Source organism: Diabrotica undecimpunctata, chromosome 1 (genome assembly GCF_040954645.1).
Source record: "Diabrotica undecimpunctata isolate CICGRU chromosome 1, icDiaUnde3, whole genome shotgun sequence".
In the NCBI taxonomy this organism is placed as follows: Eukaryota; Metazoa; Arthropoda; class Insecta; order Coleoptera; family Chrysomelidae; genus Diabrotica; species Diabrotica undecimpunctata.
Window position 1 is genome coordinate 158,616,068 of NC_092803.1, and position 16,777 is coordinate 158,632,844.

Below are 16,777 nucleotides of genomic sequence, written 5' to 3' on the forward strand. Positions count from 1 at the left end.
GATCTGGAACTGGAATGACTCCTGATTGGCACACCTTTAATGGATCCTGTTTTTTTTTTTAACTGATGGGCCGACATTTGAAGTACCTATACCTTTTTTTTAAGTCTATTGCTCTCAGATTAACAGGACGACCTTTACCAAAAATATTGATTTCTTTGTAGTGAGAACTGTAATTGTACCTGTACAACATAATGCCTGATATGCATTTTAAATATTTCAAGCATTTTATTTGTAGCGAATTAACTTTTTCTCCATTATTTGTGCTTTTTGTCCTATTTTTCATTATTAGTTTTGACAGCGCCTCAAGTAAAAAAAGTCCTTATACTTAAGTTCTTCTACAATATAAGGTTTCTTACCAGATCTACACGTCCTTGCCATACGGAAAACATTAAGCCAATCATGCATGGTGTAAACTGGAACATACTTTTGCGCCTTTTCAATAGCACTATGCATGCTATCTACCTCCATGTAACTATGTTCACTCTCGAGAAATTTTTGTTCCATCACAGATAAGTAGGATTTTGTTTGTACTAAATATATAAACAAGGAAAGTAATATTCTGATTGCGGTTCTGTCCACTACAAGTGTCAGAGAAAAGAGAAAGTTCAGTAATATCTGTGGAGAGTTTATCGATATATCATCATCATTATCATCACGTAACGCTACAACCCTGGGTGGGTCTTGGCTGACTGGACAACTTTTTTCCAATTTGTTCGGTCTTCCATCAACCTAGGGTCAAATGAAATGTTTATTTTCCGCTTCATCTGCTTGGATGTTATCTCTCCATCGCATTCTGGAACGTCCGAGTGGTCTTTTGCCTGTGGGAATCTCCTCCCCTACCCGTTTTACAAGTCTCTCGTTATGCAGTCTGTGAACGTGGCCTGCCCATCTTAGTCGCTGTCATTTAATTTCTTGGACAATATCGGCGTCATTGTAGAGTGCTTTTAATTCGATATTGGTTCTGATCTTATACTGGTTTGTTGTGATGTCATGGTGAGGTCCGACAATTTTTCTAAGTATTTTTCGTTCAAAGCGTCTGAGCTTTTCTTCGTTTGCTTTGGTCATGGTCCACGTTTCGCATCCGTATGTTATTACAGGTCTAACGATGGATTTATAGATTTTTATCTTTGAACTTCTTGTAAGATTTTTTGATTTTATGAGCTTATCTAATGCGAATAGACAGCGATTTGCAGATTGGATTCTGTCTTTTATTTCTTCAGTGACATCGTTGTCAGCTGTGATTACGGCCCCCAGATACTTAAAACGTTGTACTCTTTCGAAATTGAAGGCGTTGACCGTCACATTTTGTCCTATTCTGTCTGTTCGTGTTGTTCTATTAATACACATTTCGTCTTCTCTTCATTAATCTTCAGCCCTACTTCACTTGTTGCTCCTTCCACCTTGTTGAAGATGTCTTTCGTGGATAGGATGGAGTCTCCAACGAGATCTATGTCATCTGCATATGCGAGTAATAGCTTGGGACCTTGAACCGATAGCAATTCTATTTTTATTTCGGCCGACCTCATGGCTTTCTCTAATACAAGGTTAAAAAGTAGTAGAGATAACACATCACCCTGTTTGAGTCCTCTGTTGATTTCAAACCTGCCAGACAGTTCATTTATTTACACGTACTTTAGATATTCCACCCTCCATATAGAGACTTTGGTCATCCGATTGAGTTTCTTTAGTATTAAGAACTCCGCCATGGCATTCCATACTTGGCTTCTTTCTACGCTATCATATGCCTGTCGAAAATCTATGAAAAGATTGTGTATGGGTCTGTTATACTCCCATCCCTTTTCTAGATTTCCAGGCTCCTCTTTTTCCATTTAGCTCAGTCTATGAAAAGCAGTATGATTTGTTGGGTATTGCCAACTCATACACCGTTAAGTTCTAAGTACAAATCTTATGGCTGTAATACATCGGACTTACATCGCTACTTGAAATCTGTAATACGCATTGAAGATCAAATAAAAGTGCAGCACATAAAGTTACTCTCTCTCTCTCGCTCCCTATGGGCTCTTTCTTTATCTTCCATTTTGGCCCCGTAACAATCTTTCTTTCGCATAATGTGACTTTCGTAATTCTCTTTTAATTGCTTCCTTTTCTCCAAATCAACTGTCTTATATTTAGCACATATCTGACATTGATCTTTCTTAGGGGTAAAAAAGACATTAAAATTGTTGGAGAATACTCTTTTTTACATTATTTGGGAAACTGGCGTTAGATTCTCATTTTCGCACAGCTCTTTATACAAACTGTACATTTTTGAAATACTCAATTTGCAATTTGAAGGTACTGCCCCTTCGTAGGTTATCCTACTATAGTGGGATTCCATAATAGGAAAGCTTTCAATATGTTTTTTAACGACTTCTAAATCAGAGTCAGTTGTTTTATCATGAGGTACATTTTATCCATTTTGTCTTACTGGAGAAACAGTGTGACTTGTCGTCCTTTTATATAGATTGATACTTTGGAAGTGGAAACTCTGTTTTATTCTTCAAGTTTCATATGTAAAAAATATATATAATTGTGTATTATCCGTTCATTTGAAAAAGATATAAATATGCTCGTTCATCCGTTCTATGCGTTATAGTGAGACCCTCGAGCGAACAACTTTTAAATGTGTATATAGGTATAAGAAGTGTCTTGTTATAGTTTATGTATATTTGTTTCGAACAAACGTTTTGTAAACAAACAAGTAAGGTTTAGTAATATAAATTATATAGATCATTAATATAAAAAATACCAAAGAAAATGTAGATATTGAAAAAAATGAAGTGTCACAATTAGCAAACCAATTTTTTTAATCGATTATTATTATGATACCTGTATGCAAAGGAACAACGAAGCGATGGTGTTATGGAATATGTAAAAATTCCTCACTTACTAACTATTCTGATGTTTTGGCAACGCTGTGGTGTTCTGACGTCGTAAATCTTAAATGAGGTGTAGGCATTTTTATATGAAAAATACTATATAGCATTTTTCATATAAAAATGTGTGCACGTCACGATTTATATGCCTAGCCTGAAGAGGGTCAACCGACCCTAAACGAGTACAACAAACATTCTCTCCTCTCAAAATAAAGTTCCTTATCCTATCCCACTGAGACTGAACATTGTCTACTACTACGATTTATATAAAGTGACGTCACTTATATTTAAAATTTCCAGAACGTCAACCTTAGAGTTCAAATTTTCCTAACACAGCTAATAATACAAAACCTATACGGAACTGCTCGATCTTTTATATGCGTCAACATGGTATAATCATCAGAAAAATGTAATCATCATTATATTGGGAATTTTACACTTATATTGATTAAATAACCAAAAACATTTGTTATTATTTTTAATATAAATTTTATGAAATAACTCTTTAAGTCTAATATTCCACAAAATAATAATTTTAATTAAATATATTAGACAATTGTACGCAACTGATACAGGAATACTTCAAATTTTTTGACAGTTCAACTTGTGACAAAATTGTTTTAAAGGGTTGTCGCTTTTTTAGAGTAAGAATTTTGTTTGTTTTCATTTCTTACACAATTTGATCATAATATATTATATATTAATAGATTGTATTTATAAATACATATTAAATTTAGATTAATAGCTTTAAAAACTAATTATTGTTGTGTATTGTGATTGTGCTGTGCCAAAACCACTAAATAGTCTGTAGAAAGCTGATAAGGTTTCATGTAAGATAGATTATTTTGAACAAGAAATATTGGTGGGACATTTTTACTATTAAAGCTCTAAAAGTGGTAAGTTTAAAATTTAGAATGTATAATTTTGTATTAAAATGTTTTCTTATGTATTTTAGTGTGTTGCAGTAATCTTAAAACTAAGTGTATTTACTGTTAATGTAATAGTTTGACAAATAGTTGACATTTTAAAAATTCCTCACTTATTACTATTCTGATGTTTTGGCAACGCTTTGGGGTTCTGACGTCGTAAATCTTGAATAACGTGCATGCATTTTTATATGAAAAATACTATACATGTTTTCAAGATTTTTTCAATAATTTTTTTTGTCAGCGCCACCACAGAATAAATAACCATACAAATATTTATTATTCTGTGGTGCCACTAACGACCTGTCAAAACTATACGTGACTATCTTTCAGTTGTCATTTGTCACATTGATATTCGAGTTCAGATATTGTGCAGTGAATATTATATAATTCTAATTTTTAGGGTGTCCTAAAAAACCATAAAAATGGCATATTTGCTTAATCAGGGCATTCGTAGATTCATGCAAACTTCTGCAAAAAGGGCAGCCCAAATTGAAGGCCCCTCAGCCGTATCTGGTCAACATGAAGGTGGTTTCAAGATTTGGAAAAACCTTACCATTTTCGTAGCTTTCCCATCAATTATACTGTGTGCAGTAAATTGTTATCTTTCTCACCAAAGCGGCCACCACGAACCCCCAGAGTTTCACAAGTATGATCACATGAGAGTTCGCACTAAGAGATTCCCATGGGGCGATGGCAACAAATCCTTGTTCCACAATCCACACGTCAATGCTTTACCCGATGGGTATGAACACCATTAGAAGTTTTCCTATAGAAAGTGTATTATTTAAATAAAAGATGTCTTTTTAAAATAAATGTAGTTAAACTATTTTTGTGTTTATTTTTTGACCACATTTGTGAGATCTATTTAATAGTTTAAGTTCCAAAATATAATTCTCATGTTTAAGACTTAATAACTTAAGGCAGGTACGTATATTAAACTATGCTCGCAGATTTTCTAGTTGATATATTATATATCTACATCTAGCTCTTTTTTTTTGGATAAGATATGGTGTGTATTCTATATCCTTGTTTTTCAAATATTTGTTATCTGTGGACTTGAATATTTTGACACTGTTGTTTTCAAATTCTTAAAATTTATGTATTCTAAGATGTCCTAATATCTTAATTTCAAATGTTTCCAGGCTTTATAGGTTCTCATTGATAATTCAAACTTTTGGGAGTGTATATGGTTATCTAGAGATTTAAAATAGTTTAAAGAATCTATAGTTTCCAGGCTTTATAGGTTCTCATTGATAATTCAAACTTTTGGGAGTGTATATGGTTATCTAGAGATTTAAAATAGTTTAAAGAATCTCTATCTAGACACATTATTATAACTTTTATTGTTACTATAATAATTTATGTTTTTTTAGTCCTTTTACATAACTAATTCAGGGCTTGAAATTGTAATGTACTTGCTTCACATCTATAATTGGCACCAAATATGGTATTTGTACTCATGTAAAAGTATTCAGCTTCAGATAAGTATATCTAGTTTATAGAGCTCCCAATTTTTGTTAAAAATTAACCTGCTAATATTTTATTATATATTCTTGATTTCATATGACTAGGAAGAAATATTTTTTATCAAAATAATGTATCTATGGATATATTAGAATATCTAGACTATTACATCGAAAATAGATAGTATTATTAGCAAGTATGGCAATGACCCTGTTACTTGTCTTCTATACTCTAGTCACAAGAAATATCAGGCTATCCTGTTATACTTGTAAACTGCAGTAGCAGTATAAAGTGATATTAATTATTACTACAAATAAGTAACTCTAAATGGTAAAATAATTGTGGAAAGACAGTTCCAGATACCTAAATAGAGTTTGACAGAGTAATAGTTTAAATAAGAGAATATAATTAAAACAGGATGGATGATATATAGAGAAATGGGTAATGTGTTGTACAAAGAATTTTGATGAAAGAAAGGTATGGTGCAATAAAAGAAATGTCAAAATGAGTGTTTAGATTAACAGTTACGAATCTTAATATTGTATTAAGTAAAATATTAAAGAATTTAAGGAATATAATTGAGAAAGCCAAGCCCACATTGGGAAAAAGACTAAATGATGTTTAAAAAAAATAATAAACATTTTTATTCTGACTACAAGATCTATAGCGCTCTTCTGGATACCCGCATTTTGAAGGATTCAAGTTGTGTCACATTTAATCCCAGAGTTTCTTTAGCTACATACTGCAATACAGAATAAAATAAATATGTTTTTTTAACTTTCAAAAATGATGAACATTCTCTCTCCTGTTGCCAACCAGAATGTAGCTTCGACTTTTTAAATAATTTTAAATTGTTTGTCCTTGTTTAGTGTAGTCTTATGTTCAACTTTGTGTTTATTTTTATGTGTATGACATTCTGCAATTGTTGGATAGCCCAAAATTGACGAAATGCCCCTGAAGATGCTCTAGGGAGCGAAAGTCCTTGGGCAAGATTTAATCAATAAAACTGTGCTCTGTATCAACCTTATACCAAATATTTTTTTTTATGTAAAGGAATGGATATATGTTTAATTAATTAAGATGGTCCATTTGTAATTTGTCCCTAAGACAAGTCTTCAACTTTCAAAATGGACAAGTTATGAATACATATTTTGGTCTGTATCCAATCACTTTTGCTATTATCAAGTTATTATGGAATATGGTTAAAAAATATGGATAACATACTTTATGTAGTTATTTTTCTAAAACAGCATTTGTTAGCAACTTGTTCTATTTCAAAAATTAAACTTAAGAATTCTTTTTATGAGCCTGTCAGGAACTGATGGATTTGCTTATTGACACAGTCCTGGTGGAAACTTACCTGGTATACACTGTATCTGTAAGTTGGTGGTTGATGAGGAAGTGTTTATCAATATTAGACTTTGCCTTAATGGCCTGTCAAGTGGATGGAAATCATAGGAAAATTCCATTCAAGCCAGTGATGAAATAGTTTCCGAAGATTAAGAGGAACTGCTGAAAAGTAATTAGGAAAACCACGATGAAGGTTCAGTCTTTGCTGTCTATACATGGTCTTAAGAAAGCGCTTATGTATGTAGGATATACAAAAAAAGTTCTTTTAGCTGTCAGTGTGGAAAGCTCTTCATGGACAATGTTCATAGTATGTGATTGAGTAATTTCTCATGTTATTTTATTTTCAATGCCTAGCAACCATAATCATTGAAATAACATAGCATGTAGTTATAATTTTCAAAGTTTATGAGCTTAATCTGGATGCAGATTTTTTAGTTTCTAATAATTTAATTTAAGCGTAATTTTGAATGTTATTGTTTGCTAAAAACTTGTATTGTGTTCTCTCTCTTTCGCATGATTCTAGCGTATTTTCTCATGCAGAACTGTTTTAAATACATGTCTACTAATATTGGGTCCTGGGTAACCCTTTGGTGGGCAAGGGGTGCTAAAAACCCCCGGGTTCAATATACCAAAATCCACTTCCACAAGATAGGCACATGTAACGTTAGAAACCGTTATATTCCGGTAAATTTGAAAATATTGTTGGGGAGGACAAACGCTTAAAATTGTCTCAATTAAGCACCAGTGTAATCGAATTACAGTGGCCTTGTTGTTCAGGAACATGCAGAAACGACAATGGTATATTGCGTTATAGTGGGAATGATAATGGCGATCCACAGCATAGAAATGGAGTGGGGATTTTCGTAACATCGGAATTCGAAAAATATGTCCTCAATAAATGACACAATACTGCTCTTAAGCAGTATAGCAGAAATAAAATATGACAATAAAGTAGAAATTCTGTATAATAAGCTTAGTGTAGCATTAAAAAGTTTAAAATCCAATGAAATCACATAGGTACATAGTGGGCAATTTTAATGCCAAAATTGGTCAAGGGTATGGATCAGATCTTGTGGGGGAATATAGCCTGGGAGACAGTAATGAACGAGGGGATAGACTCTTTTGATTTGATTTTTGATAAGAATATAATATAGTAACAAACAAGTACAATATCCAACACATACAATATCTGATCACAACCTCGCAAGGTAAGAGTCAGGCTAAAATGAATGGAGAAAATGCATCAGCAAAAGAATTATACTATTGATTGAAGTCATTATTGATGAAAGAGAAATTCTTGAAACAACGATTAACTACATAACTGAATTGTTCCAAGATGACAGGCCAAACACGCAGAGCAATGTAAATCAAGAAGTACCTGAAATTTTAAAATCTGAGTGCCTTCATGCAATAAAATCAGCCAAAACCAAGAAAGCAACTGGACCCGACAAGATCACAGTAGAACCCTTAAAACGATTCAAGAGGACCACATCTAGTTAAGCTTTTTAATGACGTGTATACTACTGGTGAAATACCTGAAGTCTGTTTTTATTGCAATTCCGAAAAAACAGCGGACAAAAAGAGACGAATACAGATTAAATGGTCTGATAGGCCACATATTGAAAATTTTTCTTCACAATATTCATGGAAGAATTAAGTCATTGCTCAAATAGTGTTCACAATAGTACACTCCGCAATTACTACATTATCTTTATACTTTGAAATCGCTTACTCATTTGCTCTTTTTGCTAAAAATTTATCACTCATTTTACAAACAACAATAACTTTTGATGTTACATTTTTTTCGGAACAAATTTCTGTTGTTACTTCATAAAAGAGGTGAAAGAACCGTAGTACCTCTTCTATAATGTCCCAGACGACTTGTTGCCTGGAAAGGTCGTTCCGCAAAAGGACTGTAGTTATAATAACAGCACCTTTAATATGCGACCTAACATTTCAAATCAAGATTGCCAACTAGTTGTAACCTCTTGTTTCAACTTTAGAAGTGATAAATTCATTTGTCTTTGGGCATCTTGTAACTTACGCACTCCCTAAAATATTCTACAATGCATTTTAACTTTTCAAGAGTATCCGATATTGTCCGTTTGCTTTCTCAATGACCAAATTTAATCAATACTTAAAGCAACCAACCAGTGTCCCATTGCTCATTTTAACAAATGATAAAATATTTGCCACACTATGACTTACACGCAGTTATCTTGTGAGAAATTTGCCATTCTTTCATTATTATATCTTTAGGAATTTAAAAACGTTTTCAGCACTTTATTATAATGGATGTAGCCTAACATAGAAGAACAAAGGTTTGATTGTTCATCAATATAATGAGCTGTTACAGTAATAAACTTCCATTAGTGCAGGATGTCCATGCATCAGTAGTAAGGCACACAGCTTGTGCGTTATTTATTTTTAGTTTTACTATTATACATTATTTTTGCTGTGTTTTAAAAAGCTAATTTTTTCCTAGATGGTAACTTAAAATGTGGACAATGACACACCAGTTTAATTAATTCTTTGACCATGCTTAACACATGGTGTCCTTTAGCGATCATTCTGATAAATTGTTTATTGATTTGTCCTATTTTATATGTTAATGGCAGGTTTCGAACGAAATTTGTGATTTTGGTTTTATACTTAAGGAATTTGATGTGTGTCCAGATACGTCTTCAGTATTTATTACTTAGATTTCAGGTGTATGTTCAGATTTAGATGGTTCCATTGATGTTAAGATTAGGGGGTCTTTTATATATTTTTTTAATCTATAAATAATAAAAACTTAATTAATCTCTTACAATTATACAGAAAAACAATTTTTACTTACATATATCATCTGTTATCAGCTCACCATAAACTTAAAATAAAAGCACAACATACTATGATTTCACAGCGTAGGTGTAGATTCAGCGCTCAACAGCTCACTGAAGTTGATCTATGTAGTTCATAGTTCTTTAGTTAAATCAAGCTCTCTCTCTCTACCCGCTCTCTCACACATTTGCCACTGAGCTAAAATTTTCAGCATTATTTTCTCGAGACCTCTTTTAAAAATATTCCTTAATTAAAACATTTGTTTATTACATCAGCCCAAATAAAATTATATATATTTTTTGGAATAAAAAAGAATACTGAATTACTTTTCTATGAGCGCTTAAGTAAACTCATCCCTTACTTCTTGAGTATTCTGTTCAAGATCCGTGCTCTCAAAATTTAATAATACACTATTAAACTGAGGACTAAATCTATGATGCCCTTAGAAAAATAAAAAATAAACATACACATGGTCAAGAGAAAATTCAAACCTTTATTTTTTCAAGATTCTCCACAATGTTTTATAATTCCCATGCATTATATATATAATCTAGCTATAAAATATTGTACTTTCCCAGAGCTTTGGAAGATTTTTCAAATATCTCTAGTTCATAAACGTGCCTCAACAAACAATAATAAAAATTATAATTCCATTTTGTGCAATTTCTTGAAGGCCTTGGAGGTGTGTGTCTACAACAATCTATTTTATTAGCTAAGAAAACAAATGTCTAGAACATGGTTTTTTCTCTTACAGTTACAAATCTTACCAGCAGGTTACAAAAAGTATACAAAGCTATAGCTGGAAGGAAACAACTGGATGTTGTATACACTGATTTCTCAAAGGCATTTGACAAGTTCGACTACTGTCTTATGACTCAAAAAATGTTCTGTATGGCTATTTTTTTATTTGGTATCTTAAAAATTTATACTATTAACACACCAGAGCTTTTAAATGAATTAAACTTTTTTTGTAAATACTGTGCAAATTAGGAAACATACTTGCTTCTATCTCAAAAATAGATCTACCAATATAGCATGAAATTCTCCTCTATATATGAGCTGCTCCACCTTACAAAATAATAATAACATTGATATATTTAGTGACGTTTTGTCTTACTTTAAAAAGAAAAGTGATTCTTTGATTTTGGCATTGTGAACAGGATATCTGTTTGAATATTTTTAATTGTGCTGTTATTTAGTTAATGATTAGTTATTTTTTGTATTATTTTTGGTAATGAACTAATTGTTTTTGTATTGGGATTTTTCCTGTTACACAATAAATTTGATTTGATACTGTCTATACAATATATAAGACGTTTAGGTGCTGTTTCTCTACATCTGTAACTAAACTGCCAGACAATTTGCAATATATTGTAGGTCTGATATTATTTACCTTTAATAACTAAGTTTTTACATACTTTATTTTCTGTTGTTGATTGATTAACAGGGATCAAAAATTGCTTTGTTTTGGGTGTCACCCATTTTAGTGTCATTTTCTGCAATTTTATATATTCAGAATTTTTTGTATTTAGTGAAAACATTTTGTTTCATCATTAATGCAAGTAGAATTTATGATTACATCACCTAAAGGCTTGTTGTCTTAATTTGAGGGTAGTTATATCAAAACATAAATTTCTATTATGCCTGTTATTAAGAAATAAAACCACTTTTAAACAAAATTTATATTTACAATGAAACAATCTAAAAAGAAATCTAAAAGCTTCATACCACTCCTTTAGTTACTTGCTATTGTTCTATTAGCAAGTAGGCAGTTTCTTTTCAAGTCAACGCACTCCTGGAAGGCTTGAACTACTCTAGCACACTTCATTGGCTCATTCGGATTGCACCTGTAGCATTCCATGACAGCACGTTCTGTATCTTTGCATGGAGGTAGATTCTTGGCGATTCTTCCTAATTTTCCTGATGACAATTCTTCTAACTACAATAGGTACAAATATATTAAGACAGCAAATCAATTCAAATACTCTTTAACATTCAAAGCTGGGCTAAAGGTTTTTGATTTAATTGTAACATTACTAAAGTGTAATTCTACATACAGCTTTTTGATACTCCTGATCCAAGACATCATTTATTTTCTTATGTTTCTCTTCTAAGTTTTTCAGCCTCTGTTGCCAATACTCATCGTTTTTCTTCAATTCAGCTACATTTGCCTGTCGAAGTTGATAAGAGTTTAAACTAGGTTCATTAATAAATATAGGAAAAGGGCCCCCTTGAACTGGTGGAGGAACAGCTTGTTGTTTGAATTCATTTCTTACCACTAAAACAACAAATAATGAAAGTTATAGTATTGAGGACATACTTTATTATTAGGTAAGTTGGGTTTTAAAGACTAGTTGAAGGAAAGTAAGTACCAAAATAATCAAAGAAAAAGTTCCATATACCATTAGGATCTCTAAAAAACTGTAAATCATTATGTTCAAATGATCTAACACATTAAATTCTTAAACAAATTGGGAAATCATATAGCTAATACCTTTGTAAAATAATTATTCCATAGCTGAATAAAAACATAAATCACACTGAAGATTGAGATAATCCTATGTAACTCAAGTAACAGAGAAAGGCTAAAAAGTATCAATATTACTGGATCATAAGTCTAATAGGACATATTAAAAATTAGTTTCAAAAAGTGCTTAAATATTTAAGTTTATAGAAAGCTAGATTAAGATAACATCTTGTTCATATATTTAGTAATATAAAAGAAACTAAATTTGTATTTAATGGAGGCCATACACGTTAGGGTTTGCACGATGGTTTTAACCTTGCATGCCTAACCAACAGGCAAGCCCTAGCGTGTATGTGATAAAACTACAGTTATCGGTTCATGTACATGCAACTGAGCAAATATGAAAATTCATATTTTTGCCTCTCAGGCATCACATGTTTCAGGTAGTATTCGGCCCAAAGTTTGAGGTGATATAATAGTAGAATATTTGAGGCACTCGTATGTTCTTCCTGTTGCAAGAAATCTTAATGTTATCGCTAGTCTCTCATGTGCTGATATTGCTTTCCTCATAACAGTATCCTGTCTTTGTATTAATGGAGTAATCAATGATAATAGTTTCAAATAAAGTTTTTTATCCATTCGTAAATAATTTTTGTAATCTGTAGGTTTAACTTTCAATTTATTTATCAAATTTACGTGGGAGAAATAATTTCTTTTTAATAACCAGCATTTAGACAATTCAGTGTGATCTCTATTTTTTTCTTTTCTGAAGAATAAGTGTTAAGCCAAGTACACCTATCACATTGTTGTCATCCTTTGTAGTTTGGTAGGTATATACCGCACAAAGTACCGTGGGCGTCCTGCACACACCATCACATAGCTTAACAGAAGAGTTAATGGCAAAACTGTGCATGCAAACCCTAACGTGTATGTGTAATATGGGACTCTGTTATACCTGTCAATTATGCATGCAAGGTTAAAACCATCATGCAAACCCTAATGTGTATGGACTCCATAAGAGTGATCTCAGTTGTTAAAAAGATATGCATATTCTGTAGACTATAAAAACCTCTTTGACAACAATGACTATTCTTAGAGAATAATAGAGAAGAGAATAAACTATTTTGACAAACAGTGATAAATATTGGCAATAACAATAGACCTATCATCTGACACAAGGATGATACTACCTGAAATCAAAGGATATTATAATGCATATATTATCTATAAATCACTATAATAAAGTGAGAACTATAATTAGGAATTTTTGCTTTGCTACCATTTTGATTAGATATTTAAAGCTATGTACTAAATAGATCCTTTTTCTAAGGTATAGATTTAGTGCCATTCCTTTATATTTCTATCCGTATTTAGTTGTTACTCATTTCTTTCTTCTGCTCTCCCAACCATTTCATCCCTTCAAAATCTATGTTGTAGGTATGTCTCCACTACTCTTCTTTGCAAATCTCTACTTGTTTCATAATTTTAGTAGCTCCCCTCCCTCATGACTTGCCTATCTTAATTATCATCCATAATTAGTTCTTTCCAATATACTTTTGTTTCGATTATATTCGTCTATGATGTATTCTAGCAAATAGGGTATGTCATTACTTAAAAGGTAACAGTTCCTATTTTAAATTATCATAGATCTATTTTAGGGCTCCTTACTTTTATCGTTTTCCAGGATAAAACACTTGACACTATAAATATCACAAAGAAAAATTTAGTTTTAACTGAAAACTTGACAAATATCAAATTTATTTGAATACAAGTTTATGTAACATTCATAACCTTACCTTGACTTCCTTTTAATCGATCCACAACTTCTTCTGAAACTTTAATAACGCTTGTAGGATCATCGTTTTCTACTGTTAACTTTCTTGTTGCACTTGACGAAGCACCCATTATTGTAACTTTTTTAATTAACTACATACAAAAATTTGTTTAGCCATCACTTCACCACAAACGTCGGTCATGAACACCGGGTATAGAACAGCAATTAATGCGTATTTGACACAGAACGTGAAGTCGACTTTTGACAGAAGAGGGTTCCAAATTATACTTGAGTTCACATATATTTAAACATGAACTAATCTCCAGGATTCCGTAATACTACAGAATAATAAAACAATCAGAATGCCCACTCTGCTTGTCAAGATAAGTACACGCATCTTGTTCGCGCAGACGAAATCAGCCATGTTTTAAACGGAACCAGTGTTGTTCAGTAAAATTTTATCTGGTGTGCACAGAAAAATTAACCCGGTTTAATTGATTTACGACAACCATAGACATAATATGCAATATTTTCTGTCGTACTTTTAGTTGAACTTCGAAGGCGGCATCTGAGAGTGGACATTCTGATTGTTATTTATTCTGTGGTCAAGATAAATACGCGCATCTCGTTCGTGCAGACGGAATCAGCCATGTTTTAAACGGAACTAGTGTTGTTCAGTGAAATTTTATCTGATGAGCATTAAAACGTTTAGTGGTATACCATTTTTCAAAGGAAAAACGTTGCACGTCAAAATTTATATAAAGTGACGTCACTTATATTTAAAATTTCCAGAACGTCAACGTTAGAGTTCAAATTTTCCTAACACAGCTAATATGTAATACGAAACCCATACGGAACTGCTTGATCTTTCATAGGCGTCAACATGGTATAATAATCAGAAAAATGTAATCATCATTATATTGGGAATTGTAGAATTATTAGAATTATATTGATTAAATAACCAAAAACATTTGTTATTATTAATAATATAAATTTTATGAAATAACTCTTTAAGTCTAATATGAGAGAAGATGTGTAAATAATCATCAAATGGTTTTGAGTCGCATTGATAAGCGGAAGATAGGTGGAGGTGTCTTAAAGCTCCAAAAAATTGTTCTCTAATTGTTCCACTATTGATCATTTCCTCAAATCAGGGAAGAAACTAAACAAGCATTAAAATATGTTTCTTTAACATAGGATAGATCAACTTTTCCGATGTGGTACTTATTCTAGGGTAAAATTTAACGTTATAATTTTACTCTATAGTAAAAATTTTACGTTCCACCGGAGATAAAGGCACTTACAGGATTTTAAAGTTCATTAACATCTTTGAACGCTTGAATTTTTAGTTCCCCTTAACATGGTTGCTCTAATCCTCATTAAATTTTAAAATCATTTTTAACACTCACAGATAATACTGCCTAAGTTTATTCGTATCCCTACTTTTTACCTTATCGTTGTAGAATAACTTTGTTTTTGTTTAAATTCGTGTAAAACTGTCAGCTTCTAAATATGCTAAAATATTTCGTGTACGACTAATACCCTAAAAGTTATTCTAATTCTTTATATGCCAAAAATAAGAGTAAAGCTGCAAAACGATTTTTGGTTATAAAAATGATTTTTTTAATCTTTTTTGATACATGTTGATAGTTTAACTCTTAAACTTTAACTTTAATTAAAAAAAGGGGCCGAAATCTCTGCAGAAAACGAATAGGTTTTCTATATATAGGCCTATAATAACTAAAGAATTCAAATTTCTGGATTTGTCACAATCCAAAACAGGGTCTTTTTTTGCTTATTTCCCTGTTGGGATACCCAATCAAGCTCAGGCAAAATGTATATTCGGCGAATATGCGCAAATAAAGCTAAAGTACTGTGGAACATAACAGGTTTCGTATACGCCTGATTTGAACACTGGTTTTGTCATACACTAGCTTTGAACATACACCAGTCAAGGGGCATCTGCATACGATGAGGTTGTTTAGTGGAGACTTACGAGGCAGACTGTGTAGTAGAGTACATCCTAGAGAACATAGATCGCACTCGGAAAACACATTTTGGAGACTGCCAAATGACTGTTAAAATATATGATATATATCCACTAGACTTGTACAAAGTAGTACCAAAATTATAAAACGGCTATCATGACTAAAAGGAATATGTACAACAAGTCAATTGGCTACAGTACGACTGGTTTATAACAGGCAGCTTCCGAAAAAAGCAAACAAAAAAATGAAGAGATTTAGCTGAATGCCATAGCGCAAGAAAAAATAATAAAGAATTATAAGAAATAGAAAATTAAAAGCAATATTTAAATACTTTATTGTAGTTTCATTAAAACCAATATTTAAAATACTTTCTTTTGTCTAAATTTCAACTACCGGGGGAACCTTACAACAAATAATTATTAGGCAAGTATTTACAATATATTATTTATTATCTTACGATCATATTTTATTTTGCATTTGTTTGGTTTCTAACATTGGCTGGATATACTTGTATAGGCGTGCTTTTCAAATCTCTTTGAAAATTGCCATACTTTTGGACGGGAGAGTGATTTACTGTGTATTCCATTGTATGCGTAAGTATTCTTTTCATAAAGAAGTAGAATATTTCAATTCCGCAAACGATACTGAAGCCCAAGAATATGCCCAGAAGTCCACCATAGAATGCTAAAATGTAAAAATATTATTTGAACTTTTTTAAGTTTAATATAAATGGTGTTTGAATATTAGGAAATACATTAATACCGTACAATAGGAAAATGATGTCTATAAATACCTACGAGTTGATCCCAAGTGAAGTTTACTTGCCTTCTATTTTTTAAACCAACCAAATCATTGAAGAATATTCTTAATACACTGTGATCTTTCAGTTCAACTCCACCACTAATAATATATAAAAAAAATAATGTAATAAGCACTAATAGATAGTTCGTACAACAAACGTCAGTTATGGTGAGGTGCTTGAAATAAAGTATTTACGCTTGGTGACGCTCTGACCGATGAATTTATTAGAGGCTTCATATTTCTTTAATGGCTCATTTGCGAGGTATTAGTGGTAGTGTTATCTGCTATTCAGACAGACTTATGCC

At 31.9% G+C, this 16,777-nt stretch overlaps 3 protein-coding genes across 3 annotated transcripts in view; 1 reads left to right on the forward strand and 2 right to left on the reverse strand.

Moving 5' to 3' along the window:
• The first annotated feature begins 4,125 nt into the window (after nucleotides 1-4,125).
• On the forward strand, nucleotides 4,126-4,631 carry levy (cytochrome c oxidase subunit 6A levy). The gene has a single exon (XM_072531455.1). It carries the CDS (start codon nucleotides 4,228-4,230, stop codon nucleotides 4,561-4,563), a length of 336 nt encoding a protein of 111 aa, XP_072387556.1. The 5' UTR covers nucleotides 4,126-4,227; the 3' UTR covers nucleotides 4,564-4,631.
• A 6,478-nt stretch (nucleotides 4,632-11,109) lies between these two features.
• LOC140441048 (uncharacterized) lies at nucleotides 11,110-13,910 on the reverse strand. The gene is made up of 3 exons (XM_072531468.1): nucleotides 13,706-13,910; nucleotides 11,500-11,720; nucleotides 11,110-11,381 (listed from the first exon to the last, which is right to left on the reverse strand). Exons 1-3 carry the CDS (start codon nucleotides 13,812-13,814, stop codon nucleotides 11,178-11,180), a joined length of 534 nt encoding a protein of 177 aa, XP_072387569.1. The 5' UTR covers nucleotides 13,815-13,910; the 3' UTR covers nucleotides 11,110-11,177.
• Nucleotides 13,911-16,101: 2,191 nt separating this feature from the next.
• The window catches only part of LOC140436071 (pickpocket protein 28-like), a 39,713-nt gene continuing 39,037 nt past the window's right edge, over nucleotides 16,102-16,777 (reverse strand). Inside the window, exons 8-9 of the mRNA XM_072524781.1 lie at nucleotides 16,465-16,571; nucleotides 16,102-16,355 (exon numbers count right to left, since the gene is read on the reverse strand). Coding sequence (XP_072380882.1) covers nucleotides 16,138-16,355; nucleotides 16,465-16,571 — 325 coding nt within the window. The 3' untranslated portion in view covers nucleotides 16,102-16,137. The remainder of the gene's footprint in view (nucleotides 16,356-16,464; nucleotides 16,572-16,777) is intronic.

Coding starts and splice junctions, on each gene's coding strand:
- levy (XM_072531455.1), top strand. CDS start 4,228: ATGGCATATTTGCTTAATCAGGGCATTCGTAGATTCATGCAAACTTCT.
- LOC140441048 (XM_072531468.1), bottom strand. CDS start 13,814: ATGGGTGCTTCGTCAAGTGCAACAAGAAAGTTAACAGTAGAAAACGAT. Junction 11,721..13,705: donor TCGATTAAAAGGAAGTCAAG/GTAAGGTTATGA, acceptor TTGTTGTTTTAG/TGGTAAGAAATGAATTCAAA. Junction 11,382..11,499: donor ATCAGGAGTATCAAAAAGCT/GTATGTAGAATT, acceptor TACCTATTGTAG/TTAGAAGAATTGTCATCAGG.